Genomic DNA, 26,166 nt, shown 5'->3' with positions numbered 1-26,166 from the left:
CTCTCTGGCAGAACCCAGAGCATCCACTTCCCACCCTTCCGATCCGAAGCCACCAACATCATCTGCGGCGTCCCCCAGGGCTCATCCCTCAGCCCGACGCTGTTTAACGTCTACATGGCCCCCCTCGTATAAGTGGCTCGCCACCACGACCTCAACATCATAACCTACACCGATGACACCCAGCTCATCCTCTCCCTCACCAAGGACCAACACACCGCTAAAACCAACTTCCACGAGGGAATGAAGGCTGTCGCCGACTGGATGAGAAGCAGCCATCTGAAACTGAACTCGGACAAGACGGATGTCCTCATCCTCCGACTCACCCCCTCAGCCTGGGACGACTCCTGGTGGCCGACCACACTGGGACCAGCACCGACACTCACCGACCATGCACGCAACCTAGGATTCATCCTTGACTCCTCCCTCTTCATGTCCAAACAGGTCAACGCCGTCTCCTCCTCCTGCTACAACATCCTCCGCGTGCTGCGCAGGATCTACAAGTGGATCCCGACCGAAACAAGTAGAACGGTGACACAGGCCCTCTTCAGCAGCAGACTGGACTACGGCAACGCACTCTACGCAGGAATCCCAGCCAAACACCTACGAGGACTACAACGCATCCAAAACGCATCCGCCCGACTGATCCTCAACGTCCTCCGCCGCAGCCACATCACCCCCCACCTGAGAGACCTATACTGGCTCCCCGTTAACAAGAGGATCACCTTCAAACTCCTCACCCACGTACACGAATCACTCCACAACACCTGACCAACCTACCTGAACAGCAGACTCGGCTTCTACACTCAAACCCGCCAGCTCTGCTCCGCCAGCCTCGCCCTCGCCGCTGTCGCCCACATCCAACAAACGACCTCCGGCGGCAGATCCTTCTTCTACCTCGCCGCCAAGACCTGGAAGACCCTCCCTGCCCACCTATGGCAGACCCAAGACCCACACGCCTTCAGAAGACTCCTCAAGACCTGGCTCTTCGAGCAGTAGCGGCAACCCCCTCCCCTCAGCGCCTTGCGACCCTCACGGGTGAGTAGCGCGCTTTACAAGTACTCTGATTGATTGATTGATTGATTCCATAAAGGCTTTTATAGCAGGTACTCTGAAAAGAGATAGATGCTGTCTATTTTGTAGATATGCTGCTATGGCAGCAAGATGCAGTCTAATAGACGTGTAGGCTAAGTTACATCTTTGGAGGTGTAATAAGTAGTCTATGATGTGTTGAATAGACACATCTAGGGGATTGATATTGTTGTTGAGACAATCTATTACAAAACGTTTCCACTTGGCTGCACAGCATGCTCTAGTAGTTGAACGTCTAGCTTCTTTTATGACATTCATGCGGTCAGGAGGAAGGTTCAGGTAACCGAATTCTAGGACCTCAGGAGCCAGATCGCAAGGTTGAGCTGAGCTGGTTCCGGGTGTCTGATCTCTCCATGGTTCTGGGTTAAGAGACGTGGAGATAGGTATAGTTTTTGGTGCGGTACTACAGAAAGTTCCAGTAGTGTGGTGTACCACTGTTGTCTGGCCCATGTTGGAGCTACTAGGATGAGGGTTAGAGAATGTTGCTGTAGTTTGCGCATTACTAGTGGCATGAGTGGGAGAGGCGGAAAAGCGTACGCCAATCTGCCTGACCAGTTCATCCATATCACATTGCCTTTGGACAGTGGGTGTGGATATCTGGCGGCGAAGCTTGGGCATTTGGCGTTTTCGTGGGTGGCAAAGAGGTCTATCTGAGGTTGTCCCCACATGTGAAAGAACGGTTGAAGAACTTGTGGGTGAAGTTCCCACTTGTGGATCTGTTGTGTTTGACGGCTCAACAGATCTGCTATGGTGTGCTGTACTCCTGGAACATGTTGGGCTAAGAGGCGCCCTGTTTTTGTATGTAATACATGGCTGTCATGTTGTCCGTGCGTACTAATACAGTCTTGCCTGATATTAGCTTTTGGAATGCTTTCAAGGTTAGGAATATGGCTAGTAACTCCAGGTGGTTGATGTGGAGTAACTTTTGTTGTGGTGTTCACCTGCCCTGCATGGTGTGTTGCCGTAGGTGGGCTCCCCAGCCGGAGAGCAATGCGTCTGCTGTCAAGAAGATTTGAGGAACTGGCTCTAGAAATGATCGTCCAAGGTTTTTGGTGTTCCACCACTGCAGAGAGCGATGAGTACGACCGTCCACCAACACTAGATCTGTCAACTGACCTTGAGCCTGGTTCCATTGGCGTGCTAAGCACTCTTGAAGGGGATGCATTTGTAGTCTTGCATGAGGCACTATAAATATGCAAGAGGCCATCATCCCTATGAGCTGCATGAACACCCGAGCTGGAAGGGAGTGTTCCGGTTGAAATTTTGTGAGAAGAGCTTGCATGTTTGCTATTCTGACAGGAGAGGGATAAGCTAGCAGTTTTGAGGTGTTTATTGTGGCACCGATGTATTGTTGTATGTGGGACGGTTGCAGATGGGACTTGGTGTGGTTTATTGTGAACCCCAAGTCGTGAAGTAGTTGGATAGTGGTGTGAGTGTGTTGTACACACTGGTTGTAAGAGCTGGCTTTTATGAGCCAGTCGTCTAGATATGGGAAGACATGAATGTGCTGTCTTCTTAAGTGCGCTGCCACTACTGCTAGGCACTTGGTGAATACTCTTGGTGCTGTTGTGACTCCGAATGGGAGTACTTTGAATTGATAGTGCTGACCGTCTATTACAAATCTGAGATACTTCCTGTGAGCGGTGTGAATGGGAATGTGGAAGTAGGCGTCCTTAAGATCTAGAGTAGCAAGGAAGTCGTTTTGTGAAAGAAGAGGAAGGACCTGCTGGAGTGTGACCATGTGGAAATGGTCTGACTGTATGTTTATGTTTAGGGGTCTGAGGTCTAGAATAGGCCTTACAGAGATGTCCTTCTTTGGGATAAGAAAGTACAGGGAGTAAGCTCCCTTGTTTTGCTGGTGCAGAAGAACTGGTTCTATTGCACTTTTTTGTAAGAGGGATATTACTTCTTACTTTATCAGTAATAGATGCTCTTGTGATATGGACGCTCTATGGGTGGTATGTTTTTTTTGGGGGGGGGGTGGTAGATGCTAGTTTGAGACAGTAACCTGATTGAATTATTTGTCCCACCCACCTGTCTGATGTGATGTTGTTCCAAACAGGAAGGAATTGTTGCAATCTTCCCCCCACTGGAGTGGAATGGTGAGGGGAAAGTGGAGAAAAGTCATTGGGTAGGGGTGGAGGCAGCGCAGGAGTTGTTAATAGTGCCTCTGCCTTTTTTATTGTTACGCCCTCTTTGGTAGCCCCTAGTGAAGGTGGATTGGCAAGGGGTTTTGTAAATAGTGGAGAGGCTATCCGAGGAGTAGCCTCTCGTGGTGCCTCTGTAGGATGAGCGACAAAAGGAGCGTCTGGGAGCTTGCGACTGCAAGGCTACCATAGATTTAGCTTTGTCGGTATCCTTTTTCAACTTTTCAAGGGATACATCAACATTAGGGCCAAATAGGTGTTCCTCATCAAATGGTTGATTGAGGATGGAACTCTGGACTTCGGGTTTGAAACCTGAAATACGTAGCCAGGCATGCATACGCAAAAGGACACTGGTGTTAATTGCCCTTGTAGCAGTATCTGTCGCATCTAGGGCACAACGGATGGAGGTATTAGTGATAGTTTTACCTTCTTGTATGAGTTCATTGGCCCTATTTTTGTATTTATCTGGGAGATGCTGCATTATGGATTCCAGCTCATCATAATGTGCCCTGTCGTACCTTGCTAACATCTCTTGGGTATTGGCGATGCGCCATATGTTAGTTGCCTGTGACGCCATTCGTTTGCCAGAGGCGTCAAGGAGTTTAGACTCCTTATCTGGTGGGGGGCCTCACCTAATGTTTGGGAATTGGCCCTTTTCCGTGCATTGGAGACTACAAGGGAGTGTAGTGGTGCGGGCCCCTAATATAGACTGGATCTGTGGGGGCAGCCTTATATTTTTTCTCGATTCGGGGGTTGAGGACTCGAGTCCTGACTGGATCTTTAAGAACCTCTGGTGCATACTTAATGACCCCCTTAAGCATGGGTAGAATTGAAGTGAACTTTTGTGTGGTGTCGAAAGTGTCCATTAAAAAATGTTCCTCCACTGTGTCTGTGTGTAGGTCAACCCCATGGTATTGGGTAGCCCTATGGACAAGTTGGTTAAAGCCTATAGTGTCCTCGGGGGGGGGGAGGGGGGGGGAGGCCTGGAGGAATATATATCATCCTGGGGAACAGAAGGGACGTCCGGGGTGTTATAATCATCCCATGGGTTAGGGGAGTGAGGAGGACTAGGGTTCCCTAATGGATCATTCGCACCTCACCCTGTATCATCAGAATCGCTATCCACATCATCATCATCACATCCTACTGGAGTAGGTGATAGTGTATGACAGTGATGTGGTGGAGGAGGAGGAGGAGAAGGGATCCTTAATGGAGAGGTTGCAATGTCTCTCTTTTTAGGAGGAGCTGGTGCAGGCGCATCTAGTGGTCGCTTCTTGGAGTTAAGAGCCAATTGACCAGTCTTCGGACCTTTCACGAGTCTTTTTGGTAGGATCTGGTTGAAAAAGTTCCTCTGTATAAGGCAGATCCTTCGGTGTCGAAGTTTTTGTTTCCGGAGACTTTTTCGTCACCGACTCGGAAGCTGTTCTAGGTTCTTTTTGCTTGGAACCGTGACCTTTTGCAGTGTCCTTGGCCGGCGGAATGTGTTCTTTTTTCGGTTCAGAGGCCTTTTTCGGCTCCGAAACATGGGAGTCGGGGCCCTTAGGTGGCACTTTTTTAGTCGGCTCCGAGTGTGTTTTCGGCGTCGATGAGCCGGTGCCAGTCTTCGGCACTGAGTGCTTGGATGTCGAGGCATTAGTCGGCATGGATGAGGAAGAAGATGGCTTCTTATTCGGTGCCGGTAGGTGTGTGTCGGCATCGGGGTTAGGCTGACTCGAGCCCGAGTCGCCTGAAGGCTTAGTAGGCTTCTTTACCGAGCCTGAAGGTGGGGCATGGGAAGCAGGCCCGACGTGTGTACTTGCGACCCGCTGTTGCGGAGTGATGTCCTCAACGTCTGAGTCCTCGGCATCGGAGTAGCTGACGCCTTCTTCGGCCCGCTGCTGTAAGGCCTTTTCTTCGACGACCGGAATCGAAGACTTCGAAGTTGTCGAGACTCGCATCAAGAGGGAAACGTGTTCAAGACAATACCGTTGGAAACGGGCGAGGGATTGCGTGCAGAATGAAAACTCAGTTCGAAACCGGAGCGCAGGAAACACATTCGAGCCCAATGGCGGAAAAAAACTATCTGAGGATGGAGCGGATGCCCATGCGCAATGTGATCCAAAAGAGGAGTCACCTATCTCGTGACTTCCAAATAACTTTTCAGGACAAAAACAAGTGCAAACATCTGGGCCCAACACTAGACGGGGATCTATGCAACAGTGTGTAATCTGCAGCTCATATGCCTCGAACACATTTCTCGTGGTGACAGACTGGTGTGTACCAGTCAGGGAACCTACCAGAGGCTGGTTGTTTTTCAGGGGGCATCTCTAAGATGCCCTCTAAGTACATTTCTCATTAAATCCCACACTGACATCAGTGTGGGTTTAATGAGAAGTTTGATACCAAACTTCCCAGTTTTCAGTAAAACCATTATGGTGCTGTGGTGTTTGTAATTACAAACTCTCAGCACCATATACTCTTAATGGCATTACTGCACTTACAATGTCTAAGACTTGGCCTAGACACTGTAGGGGTACAGGGCTCATGCACATGTACCCTCACCACTGGTATAGTGCACCCAGCTAGAGGGGTGGCTGACCTATGCCAGGGCACTGGGTTGTAGGCATGGCACACAGGAATGTGTGCCACGTCGACTCTTCACTTTGTTCTGCACCAAAACACGCAGCCGGCAATGGCAGTGTGTGTATGTGTGTGAAGGTACAGGGCCTCTAAGGGTGGCAAAATAAGTGCTGCAGCCCCTAGAGGCCTTACCTGGCCACAGTGTCCTTGGTACCCAAGTACCTTTTTCAAGGATCGGACGTGGGCAGAGAGGTGTCAATTGGGGGTACAAGGTACAGTTTTGGAAAAGAACACAGGCCCTGGGAACCTGATTGGCAGGGACCCAGGGCACATCAAGTTAAAGTGCATCAATAGTCTCACACAAAGGTGGGGGGTTACTGCAACAGAAACCAAACTTCCTACAACATGGGTTTTGGTGCAGGATGCCATTTTGACTTAAAATGTCTGTGCAGGATGTTCAGACTCAGTCAATCGGTCTGATCGGCCCCTGAAGTAAGGAGCATTGTGGAGCTACGGTTGGTGTCAATCATGGCCCAAGGGTAGATGGCCTTTCCTGGGCACTGGGCTCGATGAACAACACTTTCAGGGACGGTGCACCGCCTCGACTCAGGGCCATTGTGCTGGACTCAGTTGTGTGCTGATGATCACAGTAGGTACAGATGGGACTTCATTCATTACTGTGAGGCATGTGGGTCCTGCTCTTCTTCCTCCTCAACTCGGAAAGAATTGTTGGCACCAGGCTTGTAGATGAATGGATGTGATGAGCCGGCTTCTTGCTCTGCCTCGATTTAGAATGGCACTGTGGGCAGTACTTGAAGGGTGCCTTTTCCATCACTGATCTTGAAGAAGAAGCCTTCAAGGCAAGGGGTGGAGTATTCTGAGGACCTAATGGTGAGGCATTAAAGGAGGTTGACCTTAGTTGAAAGTCGAAAAGGGATAAGAATCGGAGCCTAGATCTATTGCGGAGTTGGTTTTCTTCTGGTGTTATCGAATGGGCCTAAATGAAAGTGTTACAAGTTAGCGAAAAAGGAGCCTTGTCGGTACCTATCCGCACCTGAATAGAGCGCAGCAGAAGAATCAAAAGACAAAGGAACACAAGGCATTGGTGGGCTGACACTTTCACAAAGAATGGATAAGATTACATGGCAATGCAAAATAAGATTTTAAGCTATAGTGTTACAAATCACAGGTACTTTTAGAAGTATGTTCAATATTTTTTACCAAAGTTTCAACTGATATTTCAATTATATTTTGACATTAAACAGGGAGCTAGAATTTCTTTTCACAATTACACATTAGAAATGCTCAACCATTTGAGAAATGCTGAACAAAAACGTTTTGTATAAACAATATTAGTCTTACGAATACATTTGCTATAAAATAAAATACAGTACCAAGAGGAATCTTTGCATGTCCACAAGGATGCCCAATCTTGGTGCTTACCTGCATTACCTTCTGTTGAATCTCTTCCAGCTGTGTGCGCTTGCTTCGTTGTCTACACACTTCCTGGTACCGAGTATATTGTTCCCTCAGTGAATCTAATAGTTTCATGACTTGAGGTTGAGCAAGAAGCTCATCATCCATGGGAGACCAGGCAACCCCTCCATCTGATCCATTAAATCTGCGTTGTTGCAACTCAGATAATAGTTCATGTCCTTAAAGTTTAAGAATAAGAAAACAAATAATTATAGGGATGTAACAATCTTTTCACTTTCAAATAGATAAAAGTTGAAACCCAACTAAGATTCTATTTTAAAATGAGGACTACAATAACCAAAATCTCACTACTATATTTCTTCAACTCTGTTCAAATAAGCAGCCAGAAACAAACTCTTTTTAAAGGGCTACTCATTGTCGGATAAATTGTCAGAGTAGTGTGCTAACAGTGGTCACAGGTGACTGCAGTCTGTGTTTATCTCTAACTGGGCACCCAGAGGATTCTTCGCAGACATGTCAAGCCCCAATGCGCCATGTTGCTAACTGAGCACCCTCCAAAAACATATGCTGAAAATAGCAAATTAATTGGCAACAGTGAAATAACAAAGAAGAGATACAAATAAGCTGTGTAGCCTGATGAGATTCTTAAATATAGGGAGAGGAACCATATAGGGAGAGAAATTAGGACCATCTTGCACCCTCATAGTGCACTCTGTCCCTTAATACCACTCGTGTTAAAAGGGAACAATCTCACCAATTGAAAACCAAATACTCATCTCATGGTGGTTTTAATTTTTATGGCTATATCGGATGTCAGCCACCCGCTGCAATTCAGAAAATTAAATAGGGATTTCTGGAATTTTACATCCTTCCAACTTCCTGTGATCAAGCCATGAGCAACAGGCAAGCCAGCGCTTGACCTATAGCTGTCTGCTTCTTTCGATCCATAGCCATACCAAACAGTACTGCAGTTTCTGCTCATTTCTCTACTACTGTTACTATCGCAGCTGTGATGCTATCAATAGCATGCACATTAAGAGCATGTGCTGATGATCTACCTTCTCCTGACCAAATCTTCAAGCTGTTATCAACAACTGTTAGGGATATTTTATGCAAGCTAGCTGATGTGAAGAATGCAGACGATCTGACCAGTGGCACTGTACTATTTGCATTGGAAAAACTCCATCACATTGAGTGATTATCCCACAAAATTCCCTTTAAACCATAAAACCCTCTTAACACCTTCTCAAGCTCTTTAGCCCATCTCCATTCGCATACTCTAAGATTTTGAAAGAGCTGGTGTTTGCACTCAAACATCACACCCTTGAATGGACAAGCTGAAAGTTCTCATAGCTCATATACCCTTGAATGCAAAAAATTACCAGTATTTGAGAGAATGAGAGATAGTCTTAGTTGTTCGAGGTTTTAGCATACAAATGGGGGTCTTCATACACTAGACTAAAACGAAGTACACTGTGTAAAGAGTCCAGGCCACCCTTATTGGTTTTACAGAGGCAAAAATGACAACACTAAATGCTCTCTTTTGTGGTAGTGTGGGCAAGCAGTTTAGGCTCATCAAAGGGTAGTGCTAACAAAGGTAATACATTAGACACCCACTCAAAAATAAGTCTGAGACCAATTTAGAAAAATAACTTGTGTTTTTATATAAACGTTGGTATCAAGAACTTCGTTGTCAGGTAAGTACTTTTTGAAATATTGAATTTCACAGGTAAATAAACAGTTCACTTAAATGCGTCTTTACACAGCAATGCTTCCCTATGGAAGAAAAGGCATATGTTGCATACAGTTATATATGGGCGATTACTGGGGGGTCTTCTACTGGATTTAGAGCTGTAGAGGGCCAAGGTCCAAAACATCGTAATTACCTGACGGGGAAGCACGGGTGCAGAGGTGCGGGTTGGCAGCTTTGCACGCTATGCCTGTGCAAAGTAGGGAAGCAACCTGGAAACAGGCTGTAGAGGGGGACATAAGAACAAGTCCGGGGGCTCCCAACGGGGGCCTCACGTTACAAGGGTCATAAGAACAAGGGGGCACTGCCAGTTCATCAGGAGCCGAGCTGGGGCATCTTGGGTGCAGGGTGGAAAGGTAGGTTGGGCTTTGTGCGTCCTAGGGCCTTTCCGGTTAAGAGTGCAAAAATCAGGACTGATGGGCCACTCTGTAAGTGGGTTTCTGCTGCGCTGCTCAGCCTCGGTGCTGTTAAGCGTTCTGACAGGACTTAAACAGACCCTGGGTGCTGCAAAGGGTCCTAGGGAACTCCGGTTGATCCTGGTGTCCTGTCCCTCCACTGAGTGAGAGATCTGACCTTCAGAAGCACAGGTACCTTTTGCTGGGGGGGCTGCTGCGTAGGGCTGGCGGGGAGCAGTAACTTGGTTAAACGGACTTTGCTTCTTCGGTGCCTGCGGACTGCAGGGGAGTAGTTCCTCTACTCCAAGGGAAATTACTAGAAATTTGCAAAGGGCTAGCAGTCTACCAGGGTTCTTGGTAGTTGCTGAGCTGCAGGAAGAGTCACTCATTCACGATTGTCGAGACTGGTGCAGATGGGCAGGGTTTGGTGCCAAAAGTCTAAGCAGTTCTCATTGTCTCATGGCTATTCTTTGTCATCTTCTTGATCCGTTGAATCTCAGTTCCTGGGAACCCAATTTATGGGCGTTAAGGGGAGGGACAGGTAGTAGCCAATTAGCAACTTACCTTTAGGGTGTCTACATCCTGTATATGACCACGTTCTGTGGGAGATGGCATAACCCTGAACCAGTGAGACTAATTTCATCAAAGCTAAGATGGTGGGGTTCTAAGTTTCATGTTCGCCTCAGGAACCCCACCTTACGGGTGGAACTAGGCTGAGATAGGGACATGCCTCCTGACTAGCTAATTTTCCAACCTGTCCTGGTGCTAAATGGACTTGAGGAAAGGGGTGGCATTTCCCGAGCTTGGGGAAGTCTTGGGTAACATACCAAAGGCGGAAGAGGCCTTTGAAGCCTCCTGCCTTGATGTACGAATTACTTACCGTCGGTAACGATGTATTTGGTAGAGACAATTCTAGCCGCAGATTCCTTAACGTAGAATTATCCACAGGCGTGAGACTGGATCTGGAAAACTTTTCTGCCACAGCACTCCTGCGCGCCGGGGGGGGGGTGGGGGGGGTGTATGGATAGCACCACGTGACTCTGCCGGGGGGGGCAGCACCACGTGACTCTGCCGTGACGTCGTACGCGTCCGAGACGTCAGCGAGGATACATAAGTCCCACCCCAGCGCGCCTACGTCAGTTTTCCTCGGAGAACTTTCAACGCCACAAAGCAGAGCCATCACAAACAAAACTGTGAGAATACTGGAACAGTGTGCGAAAACCCAGCTATACAGAAGGGAAAGAAACAAATGGTGAGGAACAGCACCATCCAGAACAGTGCCAGGTACTAAGGCACCAAGTCATGGAATGAGAGAATAGAGCGCAGCTACTGTAAACAAGTCTGTAACCAACATAAAAGCCTCCTTAGAGGCAGAAGACATGTGAAAAAGGGCACAGCAGAAGAAGAAGTCTGCAACCATCGCCCGGAACCAACAAGCATTGAAAATGCAGTAGGTCTCGCCTTTGATTAAGTTAAAGCCATTTGCTTTGCTAATCTCTCTGAAACGCCATTTTTGTTTTAGAATTTGTAACCTGTTTTAATAGATTTTTAGGTTATGCCCTTGTAGCCCTAGGTTTTAGGTATTATCCCTGCCAATCTAAGGCGGGTCTAGCAAGAAATCTCTTTCAGGAAACTTCCAAAGACTCATCTATTCTAACCCTGGCAGGGGTAGCCAAGGCCTTGCAGATGTGTCTGGCTCAGCACCGGGAGGCCTTTAGGTGTAGCTGTGTGCTACACAAGACTACTTGAATAGACTAGAATCCTTGCGATCCTTCAACATGCATGGCAGGTGCCTACACTTAGCTCTATAGCTATGTCTTTGATTGTCCCTGTTTTTAGGTTGAGCCTTCTAGACATAGCATGTGCTGCCTCTTGAAAGACACATTGTGGACCTACCAGTAACATAGAGCCCACCCATTGCTTACCAATGGTTGGCTTCACTGACATTTTCATTTTCCTGCTTCTCATTGTATGGCTTTTCTGTCAAACTCTCTCATGGACCATTGCCTCTTTACAAAATCTTTGACTGCCTGGTTTTCATGCTCACCTTCAGAGAACTACTCTCCTCTTTTGGTGTAAGCACTCCATGATTGAGCATGTGTTTCCCATCTCTCCCCTACGTGATTGCCTTCCATAAATTACACTATTCAATTGCCTGTCGTGTTGCTTCCCCCACCTGTGCGCACTCCTCTCTCCAGGGGCGGCTGGTGTAAATGGGTAAAATGGGTGTCAACCTGCCCCTACCACTCTGAGGGGTGAGGCAAAAAGAGAATCGTCACACAGCTCAAAATAATACACTACTTGCTGCTCTCTTATTTTTTATTGGCAGCTGTGATGAACTTTGAAGTTGTCCTGCTCCTTCTGTGCATGTGCCTGCTGGGCGAGGTATTCTTCGACCTGAAGGCACAAGCTACAGCTGTGACATCAGGGCAGAGGGCGTGCTGATTTTCAATGCCCTAAATACGGTTGGATTTTGGGCGCTCCTGGGAGGAGTTCACAGAACTCCATTCATTTCAATGGTAGAGGGCAAGGCAGGCTGAGAAGGAGAACGAGGTAATGGGTGGTAACAATTTAAACGCATCGCAAGAGGGGGCGGGCTGTAGGAGGGATGCAGCGGGATTCTCTCTTCATTCCTCGTGTGTCGTGTGCTTTCACTTTTGGAATCGTTACTTATCAAGATGAAGCTGAGCCTGTGGTCTTTCTCTGTGGACACCTCTCATCTTGTTCCATGCAACACAGGCCAAAAAGAGTACAGGTTGGCACCTATGTTTTCTTTAAGCTGCTACATATGAAACCCCTGGCTACATTCGAGAGTTCAGTTATTTTTAGGCACCAGGTTAAGTGATTTGCCCAGAATCACATCACAGGATATAAATACGGCGCCAAGACTCGAACAGTGCGTAATGCTTTATTTTTCCTCTCTCAAAACGTTTTCCGTCTCCTGCCTTCCTTGTGAGCTAGGGATCCGGAATCAGGTTGATGGGTTTGTGCTCAGCTGTGGCTGTTGGTCGGGATTTGTTACTGCCGAGTGGAGCTTCAATATCGAAGATGCACAGGTGTCTGTGAGCCAGGCCTGTATCGTGAATTTATGACTCAACAGAAGGGGTGACACATGTGGAGTGATAGGAAAAAGCAGCATAGCCTTTATGGTAATGGTGGAGTCATTAATAATATCTTGTAGCTTTATAACCCGGATTCATATAGTTCAATGTGTGGGATAGGAGCCGTAAGTGCATTATGGGATTTGTGGTTTTGTTTAATCCCCACACACACTCCTCCAGTTGCTTGCCACCTGTGTGCTTCTCATTTCATTCACTTTAAAGAAAAATTGTCAGGATGAATTTGCACACCAAAGGTGGCGACTGCAGTCAGTAGGCATACTACGCAAATAAATGCCATGCTATTTTATAATTTTTATGGTGTTTTATGTGGCGCTACATGCAGATGAAAGCTGCTCTACTAATTACAGGCCCTGGGCATGTTTATCTCTTTCTCACCCAGCGTGCTCCAATCCGTGTATTAATATGACAATTCGGAATGGTTCCCTCTTAAAAGGCCCACCTTCTGTTCTCCAGTACATGTCTGAGCTTCTGAGCCTTCTTTGTGAGATGGAAAAAATTAAGGAGTCCCATTTCTGAATTTTTAAGTGGCACCAAAGGAATTTCCTTGTCTCCTGGTACACAGCTGCATGGCCTGAACCGAAAGCCTCCCTCTGCTGTGCAAGCTGTCTGCGTCAAGAAAATTAATTCAGCGCCAGGAGGGAGAGCCGGGCCGGGGTGGGTGGGGAAGAGCTGCACTCCCTGTGCCCCTCTGCGCCTTCGCTCTCCGTGCCTGCTTTACAGCTGTGAAGAATTTTCTTATTTGCTTGTTAAATAAACAAGCAGATAAGAAAAGTCTTCACAACAGCCGCAAACCAGGCCATGGTGTCCGGAGGGGCTGTCCAAAAAACGGACAGGGTGGCGCCCAAAATCACTCCTTTCCATTGGGAAGCCAGCGTTTACCATAAACGCTGACGCTACCCAATGGAAATGAGGGGCGGGGCTTAGAGTCTCCTTTAGAATGTTTTATACCAATATCCCTCAGAAAGCGAGGAGCGCTTTGCACTCCCACGCCCAGCCGAGACCTAAAAAGGGTTCCAAGCCAGAATGGAAGTCATCCCCCAACCACAACAGCAAGGGAGGGGTGGGGGGGACCTGTTAAAAAAAACTGTGGGGCGAGACCCAGCCAGGGAACCTCAACCCCAAGGACAGTAGAAGTTAGAAACACAAGGAAGCAGGGCACAACAAACCCTACATTGGAGACAAAATGCATGGGCACAAAAATACTCAGGCATTCCCCCACCAATCACCAGAAGGACAGGAATGGAAAGCAGCAACATCAACAACAAGGCGATCATCCCCCTAGGAAGGGAGTAAGAAACAAGCATTTGCAATGCAATAGGTCTCGCAGCATTAAAGTTTGAGTTATTGGCATTGTATATGACAATGGGTTGCATTAAATTTTTAGCAAAGTCTGTATTGGTGTTACTAAAGGTTTTCGCCCACAAGGCCTAGTACCTCCAAACGACAAGCAGCCATCTTTTTTTCAAAGCCACACTTGCAGCTTAATGCACTGCCTTCAGTTTCCCAAAACATAATCGGTGGGTTATTTTGTGTGAATGCTGTATGTCTAAATGATAGGAGTGTATGCGTGTGTGTGTGTGTGTGTGGACTGTGAGTGTGCATTTGTGTGTAAGTGATAGGAGTGTGTGTGCTGTATGTATAAGTGAAAGGAGTGTGTTATATGTGTGATAGGAGAGTAAGTGTGTGTGTGTGTGTGTGAGTGTGTGGGGGTGTGTGAGGAGGAGAAAAAAATAAGAATTGGTAGTAAAGTAAATGTATTCTAAACAAGTAAGCCGGGCGCTTTGGTTAGATTTTCCATTATCTTGAATGTGCCAGTATTTAATTTGGAATTCATGTTAAAATGATTTAGGTCACAGAGCTGAGCTCAAAAGCACATCAGAAAGGAGGGGGCGCTATACAGATCAGTACGTTCCTGAAACTCAGATTAGCATGTCAATAAATTCGGAATAATTTCAGTTTTCTGGGAATGTTGATATAAGTTATATTTAAATTAGTTTTTAGAACGAAAGACCAAATATGATGAACAATAAACACCAAGCAAATGGCAACCTAATACAGTACTGCCCAGTTCTTTCTTGCCTCTGTCTATTATGTAGCATGTCATATTTTAAGTAGCATCAGAAGCGAAATGTCAGTTACAATTTCTCAAACTGATATATGTTTCCATTAAGCTATTATTAACTGGCAAGTCTTGTAATAAATGAAACAGAGTGTGTATTTTTTAGCTGGCATTATTTCCTGAAAATGTTCAATGGTGATTTTCCATGACATGCTGTAATTTGTTTCCAATGATGTTGCCAAAGTCTTTGCATTTGCACTCCCAAGAAGAGTGGAGATCAGGGACTAAGTGAAGAGATGCCCTGAGGAGATTCGGCCGAGGGGCCTGAAGCCTGTCAGCGGAATCACTATTGCAGACAGCGCCTGGAGAACGAGTGCTCAAAAACAAGGAACTGACCTCCGACCCAAATGGCTCGGGTGTGTGTGTGTAAGTAGAGGCCCGACTGCCAGCACTTATTTATTTCAGGCCACAGAAAGTCGGACGCACAGCCACATTCCAGGAAGTAGGGTCTGACTCCCAGCTGCACAACTTCCTGCCCGGATACTATCAATTCTCAGGCAGTGCGGAGACCGGCACTGCACGGGCACACACCTGGAGCAGTGCACAGACAGGGGCCTGCACACAGAGGAGCCATACACCTTGCTGTGGTCTGGCAGCCCTTCTACTTGATGACGGACACCCACCCCTGCATCAGTTTTGTGGAACAGAAACCCCCGGGGTGGCTGTGCCCCGCTTGGACCGTCGCACACCTCTGACTAGGAGCCGTCCCTGAACCTCTGTGGACCGGGGGAGTGTTGTGCCTGATCAGACAGCCGTGTCCCTGTCCCTGGCTGCACCCGGACAGGGAATTGTGTACCGGAGCCTCGCTGCCCAGACAAGGAGGTGTGTACGCAAGCCTCGCCCTCTGCTGACCCGACAGAGGGGCAAGTTAAGTAGCTGCTTCTGATGTTGTTTATCTCGTCCGTCCCTAGAACCCCACTGCTTAATATATAACGTTTAGCCCAGGCGTCGGAAAAAAAAGTCTTTGTGAGAGTGATACAGCCTGAAGTTACTGCACAGATTATTCACAAACAAGAAGTGAACAAAACATTAACTGCGAAACTTGGAATTCATTCAAGTCTACACCCGGTCTTTAAAGGATGAACCAAATCTCCGATGAGGAAACAGAACATGCTGAGTTAGGCATGCACATTCGGGGCACATAGGTTCCTTAGAAGGCCCTTCTAATAGACAATGGGGGAACATCCGTTTACCAGTGCAGTCGGGTTCTTTTCTAAAGGAAGGTTTGTGTAGCCCAAGGGCGGATTCTGACTGCACGTAATCGACACTTGAGGAACAAAAATTGCCGGCAGAAAAACGTTCACGAGGTTAACGTTTAAAGTTGATGGCTTTGAGGCCTGAAACGTATTCAGCAAGAAACGTACCAAATACACGCAGTGAGTGAAAAGGGGCCCTCTACACAACTGTTGTACACCTGAGACCTGCATGGGCCTTTCTCCAATAAGGAAACTAGGATCAACAAGTTCCCGCCGGGCCGCTGCGCTGCCTGCGACGACCTGGAAGCGGTTGGGCAGCCGGCCAATCGCAGCGCGGCCCCAACCGGAAGTCCCGCCCCCATCGCGGCGCGAGAGGGAAGCCACTGTCCGAGGAGCCCTGATCGAGTCCCGGTCCCGAGATGGGGGACCGGGTGAAGAGCGGCCGGGCGCATGGGGAAGGCGGGGCTCTCATGTGGTGAGAGAGCCCCGCAAAGCGCTACCACCGCCCGAGAGGCAGAACCGCCGCCGAGCACCGCCAGAACAGGTGAGTGTGTTGAGAGAGAGGAGGGGTGAGTGGGGGTGGGGTGTACACGCGTGTGTCTGTTGTAGTGTGTCTGTGTGTGCGTCTGTCTGCGCGTGTGTCTGTTTAAGGGGGGGTGCGTGTGTGTGTGTGTATGCAGTGTGTGTATGTGCGCATGCATGCATGAGCCTTTCTTTAAGGGGGGGGAATGCGTGTGTGTGTATGCAGTGTGTGTATGTGCGCATGCGTGCGGGAGCCTTTCTTTGCATGAGGCACGGCGACGTGCGCGCTCACGAACTACAATCTCCGGCAGGAGAAGCTCGTGATAGTCTGCTGTCTACATTCCCCTGAAAGTGATGACAATAGTTGTCTCGCTAGACGCAAAAGCTTTGCTTTTGCTTTCGTCTAGCGAGACCTAAAAAGGGGGACACACGCAGAGTAACGCCGCCCTGAAGCAGGCGAGTACAGAACACCGAGAGAGGTCCTCGCAGAAACGGGGGAGGAAGGGCGGGTCATGAAGGAATCTGCGGCTAGAATCGTCTCTACCAGATACATCGTTACCGAAGGTAAGTAACTCGTACATCTGATAGAGACTACTAGCCGCAGATTCCTTAACGTAGAATAGATACACTAGCCATACCCAAGGGGGAGGAGGGTCTGCAAGATGACCTCTCCAGCTCAAACGAGCAAAAGACCCCCAACAGGGGACCAGTCACGGGGATAGGGAAAAACAACCCAGTCCACCGCAACAGGGGAGGAGTCACAGGCCCGAAGCAGAAGAGAACCTCAGCATTGTGGAAGAACACCTGCCCCAAGGGGATGTGTTAGAACGACAGAGGCCATAAAGCCTTCACCAACAGGAGAAAACAAGGCAATACAATGGCGACCAGAACACCCCAAGCCCAGTTAACATACCAGAAACCTCCACCGGAAGCTCCAAGGGTACGGGCAACACAGAGGAGTACCAAGGGAGAAGAGCTACTCACAGACTCCAAGGAGAAGAGGCAGAAGCGCGGCAAAGCCCTCCAACGGGAAACATACCTAGTTCAGAGGGCACCTGAGCCCGTCATAGTTCTAAGTCAATGGATAGGACAGAACAGCACCTCAGCAATAAGGCAGAATAAGAACGTAACCTCACAATGACCCCACAGTACAAGAAGCAAGAGCACCAGGGCCCAAGCCAAGGCCTCAGGCTACAGAACAGAAGAGCAGGTGGGGCAGCCGCTGACAAGCACCACAAAACTAAATGCCCAGACCACGTCGGGCTCAGAACAAGGCTAAGGCTAGCAAAACGTCCCGAACAACCCCAAAGGGGACTGCTCCGGTCAGAACCGATCCACGAGAAGTGCTATTAGCTATAAGATAAGAGGAGAAACAAGTAGGACGGACCAGGCCGTCACAAAGGAAACCTATTCCCTCAGAAACACCAGACAGAGGACCAGGGCAAACAGCAGGCGAAGGGCAAAAACACCGCAGCACAACACCGTAGATGGCCAAGCCATGCCCCAGTAAGGACCAAAAACCGCACCATTGTAATGCAGCAACATCAGGAGGGGCGTAAGACAGGGCTATACAATAGCTACATGTACCCCACATAGGGTAGGACACGACCCAAGAAAGCATGGGAACCACTCTTAGAGAAAAAACAACCCAGCATCAGAGCACAAAACCGTAGACCTGCGGCAGAAACCACAGAAGGCTTAGTAATCAGACAAAAACACCTCGTCACCAAAAAAGGGGGGCTGAACCAGCAGCCAACTGAAGAGAGGGGCCAACTAAGGACCAAAAACCGCACCATTGTAATGCAGCAACATCAGGAGGGGCGTAAGACAGGGCTATACAATAGCTACATGTACCCCACATAGGGTAGGACACGACCCAAGAAAGCATGGGAACCACTCTTAGGGAAAAAACAACCCCGTATCAGAGCACAAAACCATAGACCTGCGGCAGAAATCACAGAAGGCTTAGTAATCAGCCAAAAACACCTCGTCACCAAAAAAGGGGGGCTGAACCAGCAGCCAACTGAAGAGAGGGGCCAACTAAGGACCCCGAGGGCACAGTCACCCTCACAGAAAGTGTAACAGTCACTCCAGAACCCAAAAGTAGAAGCAAGTGGGATAACGCCTCTCACCAAGACCCAGAGGATGAGCAAAACAACCTACTGAGGAGGAGAAGTGGGAGGAGGAGAAGTGGGAGAAAGAGAAGTGGGAGGAGGAGAAGTGGGAGGAGGAGAAGTGGGAGGAGGAGAAGTGGGAGGAGGAAAAGGGGGGGGAGGAAAAGGGGGGGCAGGAGGGGGGGAGGAGGGGGGGGGAGGGGGAGGAGAAGGAGGGAGCCCCGCAAGAAGACGCTGAATGGCAGAGTCTGCATGAACATTAAACAGCATGGCCCCGTCAAAACGGAGGCCGGCCAGACGCTCTCTAATATTTTCAGGAAAAACGGCATCGCATTGCCAAGCATGGCGAAAGAGTCACGGAAGTGGCCATAGAATGGCCAAGATCATCGGCAACATCCAAAGCCGCACGAAAAATAAACACGGCCAACTCTCTACCAACCAACACATGGCTGCGCAGATCAGCACGGGCACCCTCATGAGAGACAATAAGAAAGAAGGGCCTCCACAGAATCCCAAAGGCTGGAAGCAGCCCTGGTCAACACACACAAAGTGTTAAGCGCCCGCAATGCAGCACTGGAAGAAGCAAAGACGTTACGTCCCCATGAATCTAACCACCGGGCCTCCCGAGACGGAAGAAACAACACCAGAGGCAAACACGGAAAGGCATTTTGCAGTAGAGCGCCTTGAGTAGAAGTGTGGAAAGAAAGACAGACCGGGTCGTACAGAGCAGGACGATGGCGATGCAGTAGTGCCTGAGGCACCAGATCACCTGTGGCAGGGCACCCCCAAGCCCCCATAAGACAGGGCTCGAAAAATCCAAAAAATGGTACTAGTCCTGCAGGACTAGTACCGTAAAAAATGTCCTCGACCTACCTGCAACCTACTTGACCTCCGGCTCTGAAAGCAGAGCAAATGTGACAAGATAACAAGATTTAAAGGCATCTTTATTGCTCATTAACTTTGTGAGCAATAAAAATGCCTTTAAATCTTGTTCTTGTCACATTTGCTCCGTTTTCAGAGAACAAAAGTTAGTTTGTTTTCCTATTCGCCAGAAAGGGCGAGTAGGGCCTAAAAACAGCTCGACCTTGTTAAATTTAGCTCACATATGCGAGCGGTCGAGTGGATTTTTCGAGCCCTGTAAGAGAATTATGGAGTGACGCCTCAAAAAAAAGCAACAACTCCCGTCCACCAGAGCCCTGTTGGAGAATCTCCAAGAGGTTGTCTGTAGTAAATCGAGTGACAGGTTCACCCATCCTCAGAATACCAGCAGCCTTGGAAATAGCCCGAACAAAGGCAACACTGGCCTCAGTAGGGCGCTGCAGAGGGGAAGTAATTCCTCCTTGGGTTGCAGACTGAACCGCCCACGCCCTAGTCCAGGGGGAAGCGGCCAGCCCCGGAATAGAGGAGAATCCACAGAGGAAGGGGGTACCTGAGGGGCACCAGGGGAGGGCGGAGAGGTCGGTGGAGAAGCCAGCCGTGAGCCACGAAAGAAGGGTTTGAGGATTTAGGCCGTGGGGATGGCGAACAGCCTTCCCTGGAAGATGCCGGTGAAAAGGCAACAACATGGCGACCTGTCTCCGGGGAGGAACATACCAACAGATGACAGGCGTCTGGAGAAGAGGGGACCTCAGGAGCCGAATCCAGAACCCAACGTGGCTCCGTGGAGTCCGCCATCGGCGCCTAATCGGCGGCGACCGGCGCCGTAATGGGCCTCCGTGGCGCCGGGCCGACTCCTGCCACCACATGCTCGCTAGGAGAATGGGGTGAGGACGACAGCAAAGGCGCAGCGCCGAAAAGGCGCTGGCTCGACCTCAGATGGGGCAGCCGCCCGCATTGAGAACCGCGAGGGACTCAGGAAGGCACCCTGGGTCCCGGCCTCCACCCGCGACTCCACCGGGGAGGAAGGTTCCCAGCGCCGAAGCGGCACCGGCTCGACCTCTGGTGAGGCAGCCGCCTGCTCAAAGGGTTGAGGGGGACTCGGGGACAAGCCCGGAGTCAAGGCGACCACCTGCGACACCAGAGGGAGCCCCATAGGGATTTGGGGCGAGGCAGGGACACTAGGCGCCGAAGAGGGAAGCCCCAAAGGACTACACCTCGACAACGCCACTCTCCTATGACCTGAAGCCTAAACCTTCTGCGTCGGATCCGCCGGCGACTCCGCACAAGTCCCCGTGCAAGGCAAGGGATCCGCAGACGTCACAGGAGGTGGAGGAAGGGCCAAAGAAGTGCCACAGCATAGGCCGTCATTTGTGCCCTAGTCGCCTCCGTGTCGGGAAATGAATATGCTACTTACCAGTATGCATCTGTTCTTGGCATGTAGGGCTGCTGACATTCATATAGCATATTCAGTTCGAGGCGTGTGGGCTGCTGAATTTTACACGTGAAGAAACAGGAGACTCTGGCTCGCCTCTGAAATGGGAGTTGGGTTTAAATACCCTGCGGTTGCCGGTGATTACATCTCTGGCATAAGAGTCTTATGAAACCTGGATAAATACAGGAGTGGCTTATATAGGAAGTCCGTCCGGACTTGTGTGATACTTTGGAACTACTTTTACAACATTGGAGGACCCTATATTTTCTGTTATTTGGATAATAACTTTTGGATCATTTAAAAGTATTTTGTTGCCCTTTTGTCCTGATGAGGCCTAACACTAATTGAAAGGCCGAAACGCGTCGACAGTTATTATTAATTTCGGCACCTGGTTTTGATTTGGAAACTGAATGGATATATTTCCCAGGAGCACCATTGATTGTTGAAGCCAAAAAATCAATTGGGCTTCCATTGCTTCTGTCTAATTTGGTGTCAGAAATAAGGAAATAAGGCAGAGAAAAGACAATGCCATGTTTTCCTTGTAAATAAACCATCGGGCTGCTTACATAACCTTTGGATTAAGGGTCCACAACAATAAGACATTTGGTACCACCTGGATTTAGATTACAGATTTTGTTTTTTTTGGGAATTTCACACGTCAATCCTTACAAGATTAAATATTGTTTGGTCGACTGATTTATATTTAAAATGTATAAAATGAAAAAGGATCTTTAAAACAATTCACAAACTATATTACTGTTTTGTTGTGTGGTTTTTTCTTCATTTTTCTTTATTTATTTGTACTTGCATTTTTTGTAATAACCATTGGATGAACGTCTTAACAAATGAGAGATATATATCATACAACTTCGGTTGTGAAGAGACAAATAATTGACAGTTTTTGTCCTTATAATTAACTTTCTTTGTAGTAAATACCTTGGCATCACCTTTTTTGTAATTCATTGTTCTCACCCAGATGCCTTTTGGATTACCGGGTACCCCCTGTTATTAATAATAAAGAATTCATATCTATAGCATAGAATAAATAGCAGTCCCTCCATTAACGGCGGCCGCCTGTGCCAGCTGCAGACGTTTGAAAAAGTGTCTTAAGAACAGCCTGCCCTACAGCTGCTTGCTGCTTGGAGTGCACATCTACACAGTAGTGTTTAGTAAATGTGTGTGGTGTAGACCATGTGGTTGCTCTACAAATATCTTCCAAAGGGATATTACCAAGGAAAGCCATGGAGGCCCCCAACTTTCGGGTAGAGTGGGCTCTGGGGGGGACCGTTAAAGTGCGCGTTAGCCTTGTGATAGCAAATCTGAATACACTTAACGATCCACCTGGCTATACCTGCTTTGGAAATGGGGTTGCCTTTGTGCTGGGCTGAAAAGGCAACAAAGAGTTGTTGTGTCTTCCTAAATTCTTTGGTCCTATCGATGTATTACATCAAAGCTCGTCTGACATCAAGAGTGTGGAGCATTCTTTCTGCTACTGTCTCTGGGTTTTGAAAGAACGCGGGCAGTTCAATGGTCTGATTGACATGGAACTGCGAAACCACTTTAGGAAGAAATTTAGGGTTAGTGCGCAGCACCACCCTGTTGGAGTGAATTTGAATGAATGGCTCTTGTACAGTGAGCGCCTGTAGCTCACTAACACGTCGTAGAGACGTAATGGCAATGAGAAAAGCCACTTTCCACGTTAAGAACTGAATCTCACATGAATGTAGAGGCTCAAAAGGTGGGCCCATCAACCTGGTGAGGACCACATTGAGGTTCCATACAGGAGCTGGCGGGGTCCTGGGAGGGATGACCCGTTTCAGTCCGTCTAGGAAGGCTTTAATGGCAGGCACTCTGAAAACGGAGAGATGCTGCCTGTTTTGGAGGTAAGCCGCTATGGCGGATAAGTGTATCCGAATGGAAGCATATGCTAGATTGCATTTGTAAAGATGTAACAAATAACAGATGATGTTGGGAGTGGATGCATCTAGCGGGTTGATGTCGCGTGCAGTACAGTAAATGACAAACCGCTTCCATTTCGCTGCATAGCAGGCTCTGGTGGTGGGCTTTCTTGCCTCCCGTATGATATCCATGCATTCAGGAGGCAAGTCAAGGTAGCCAAACTCTAAGACTTCAGGAGCCAGATCGCCAGGTTGAGCTGTTGCGGATCTGAATGTCGCCACGGCTCTGCGTCAAAAGCTTGGGTGTGAGGTGCAGCCTTTGATGCGGTACCACGGAGAGTTCTAGAAACGTGGTGTACCATGGTTGGCGTGCCCACGTTGGAGTGTCATCGAGTGTTGCTTTAGCTTTCGCGCCACCAGCGGTATGAGAGGTGCTGGGGGAAAAGCGTACGCAAATCTGCCTGACCAGTTCATCCATATTGCATTGCCCTGCGACTGTGGTTGAGGGAACCTGGCGGCAAAGCTTTGGCATTTTGCGTTTTCCCTTGTGGCAAACAGGTCTATCTCTGGATGACCCCACTGCTGGAAGTACGGGTGGAGTACTGATGGATGTATCTCCCACTCGTGCATTTGGTGGCTGTATCTGCTGAGCAGATCAGCCATCTGGTTGTCCTTGCCCTGGAGGTGTTCCGCCATGAGGAAGATGTTCCTCTGAATGGCCCACTTCCACATGCTCTGAGCCAGATGAGACAACTGTGGAGAGTGTGTACCTCCCTGCTTTTGAATATAGTACATGGCTGTCATGTTGTCCGTCCGGATCAACACGACTGTTGCACAGATGTACTTTGAATGCCTTCAATGCCATGAAGATTGCCATCAGTTCTAGGTAGTTGATGTGCATCTTCTTTTGCTGCGTTGTCCATAGTCCCTGCACCGTGTAGTGGAGTACATGAGCTCCCCATCCCTGGAGAGATGCGTCCGTCGTCAGGATAATCTGTGGCACAGGCTCTTGGAACGGTCGGCCCTTGCAAAGGTTGTGTGGATTCCACCAATGCAGAGAGCTGTATGCCCGACCGGTCACCAACACTAGGTCATTCAACTGTCCTTGAGCCTGCGTCCACTGATGAGCCAAGCATTCTTGGAGCGGACGCATATGTAGCCTCGCGTGCGGGACTATGAAGATGCAGGAGGCCATCATGCCTATCAACTGCATGAACACTCTTGCTGGAAGCGAGTGTTGCGGTCTGAACTTCTGGATTAGTGACTGAATACTGTTGATTCTCACTGAATTTGGCTGAGCTGTGGCTGCCAGAGTATCGATCGTCGCACCCAGATATTGCCGCACATGGGCTGGCTGAAGGTGCGACTTGGGATAATTCAGTGAGAATCCCAGATCGTGAAGAAGGTGAATGGTGTGGGACATGTCGGCGGCGCACTGCTGGGCCGACTTTGCTTGGACAAGCCAGTCGTCCAGATAAGGGTAAACGTGAACGTTCTGCCTCCTGAGGTGCGCAGCTACTGTCGCCAGACATTTTGTGAACACCCTGGGCGCCGTGGTCACCCCGAAAGGTAGGACCTTGAACTGATAATGCCGACCCTGAATAGTGAACCTGAGGTATTTTCTGTGTGATGGATGCAGTGGAATGTGGAAATAGGCATCCTTGAGATCTAAGGTTGCGAGGAAGTCTCCCTGATTGAGCAACGGGAGAACCTGCTGCAGTGTGAGCATATGAAAGTGTTCTGATAGAATGTACTGATTCAGGGGTCTGAGGTCCAGTATGGGTCGTAGGGACCCGTCCTTCTTTGGTATTAAGAAGTACAGAGAGTACACTCCCGTGCCTTCTTCCTCCACCGGCACGAGCTCGATTGCCCCTTTTTGCAGCATGACGAGTACCTCCTGCTGCAATAAGTGCAAATGCTCTGTGGACATAGGACGTTGTTTTGGTGGCATGTTGGGTGGAGTGGATGTTAACTCCAGACAATAACCGAACTGGATAAGTTTCCTGACCCACCTGTCTGTGGTGATGGATTTCCAGACCGGATGGAACTGCTGGAGTCTCCCCCCGACAGGTGTTGTATGGTCGGGGGGCAGTGACAGGGCGTCACTGTTTGTTGGTGGCGGAGGAGCGGGAGTTGTTGTTTCCACGTCCTCTGCCCTTGGTGCTGTTGCCCCGATAGCCGCCTCTACTCTGCTTGGTGTAAGAGGACTGCGCCCCACCTTTATTGTATTATGTTTGCTGGGACATCTGGCCTCTGGAAACACCTCTATTGCCTGAGCGACGAAAAGTGCTGCCCCGAAACTGCTGGGACTGGAGAGCCCCCATGGATTTCGCAGTTTCGGTATCTTTCTTTATCTTTTCTAAGGTGGTATCCACCTCAGGACCAAATAACCTATCTGGGTTCACTGGCTGATTGAGGATGGTAGTTTGTATCTCCGGCTTGAAACCGGAGATTCTGAGCCAGGCCTGACGTCTCAACATGACACTGGTGTTAACGGCTCTGGCCGCGGTGTCCGCCACGTCCAGGGCACATTTAATAGAAGCGTTGGAGATAAGCTTCCCTTCCTGAATAAGCATCTCAGCTGCCTCTTTATACTGGTCTGGAAGATGTTGTAACAGGGTCTCTAGAGTGTCATAGTGTGCCCTGTCATATCTGGCTAGGAGTGCTTGAGTGTTTGAAATACACCAGATATTGGCTGCTTGAGCTGCCACCCTCTACCCTGATGCCTCCAGCACTTTAGACTCCTTGTCAGAGGGAAGAGCATCACCAGTGGTCTGGGAGTTAGCCCTCTTCCGGGCATTCGAAACTACCAGAGAGTCCAATGGCAACTGGCCCTTGATATAGGTAGGGTCGCCAGGTGCCGGCTTATATTTATTTTCAATCCTAGGGTTGATCACCCTGGCCCGTGTGGGTTCCTTAAAAATGTCAGCAGCATGTTTCAGAACCCCTTTTAGCATGGGGAGTCTTGAAAGTCTTCTCTGCTGTTGAAAAGGTATCAAAGAGGAAGTCCACCTCGATAGGGTCAGCGTGGAGCTCCACGTCGTGGTTTTTAGCCGCCCTCTCAATGAGAGCATTAAATGCAGCTGAATCTTCAGTAGGAGAAGGCTTGACATTGTAGACCTGAGGGTCCTGGGCAGCATGCTGATCCACTGGGTCACCTGCATCTGCCCATGAGTCTTGCTGATCCTCAGGATCAGTGTTGGCAGGAAAGTTATACTCCTCATCATCACCTTCTCCACCCTCCGCATCTGAATAAGTGGGTGAGGGTGTAGCCACTCTCGGAGTCCGTTGAGCTATCGGCTCCATTAGAACTGGGGAGTCTGTAGCAGGTTTTTTGCGCTTCAAAGGAATCGTGTAGGACTCCAGAGGCTGGGTTGCCGTGATTTTCCTCTTGTAGAGGGTAAGTTTACCGGTGTCGGCATCGATAAAGTGTTCCGACTGTTCCTCCACCGAGGGTTGTCGATGCTTTAAGAGCTGAGAATGCTTCTCCGCTGTAGACACTGGCAC

At 48.9% G+C, this 26,166-nt stretch overlaps 1 protein-coding gene across 4 annotated transcripts in view; it reads right to left on the bottom strand.

Annotated features, from left to right (window-relative positions):
- The window catches only part of SESTD1 (SEC14 and spectrin domain containing 1), a 372,853-nt gene that overhangs the window by 173,604 nt on the left and 173,083 nt on the right, over positions 1-26,166 (bottom strand). For 3 of the 4 annotated variants that reach the window (XM_078681487.1, XM_078681489.1, XM_078681491.1), the window contains one exon: positions 7,239-7,450. In XM_078681487.1, coding sequence (XP_078537613.1) covers positions 7,239-7,450 — 212 coding nt within the window. The remainder of the gene's footprint in view (positions 1-7,238; positions 7,451-26,166) is intronic. The other variant, XM_078681488.1, reaches the window with a different exon arrangement.

Source organism: Lissotriton helveticus, chromosome 3_1 (genome assembly GCF_964261635.1).
Source record: "Lissotriton helveticus chromosome 3_1, aLisHel1.1, whole genome shotgun sequence".
Classification (NCBI taxonomy): domain Eukaryota; kingdom Metazoa; phylum Chordata; class Amphibia; order Caudata; family Salamandridae; genus Lissotriton; species Lissotriton helveticus.
The sequence above is the reverse complement of the archived record's forward strand: the minus strand, read 5'-3'. Positions and strand labels throughout refer to the sequence as shown.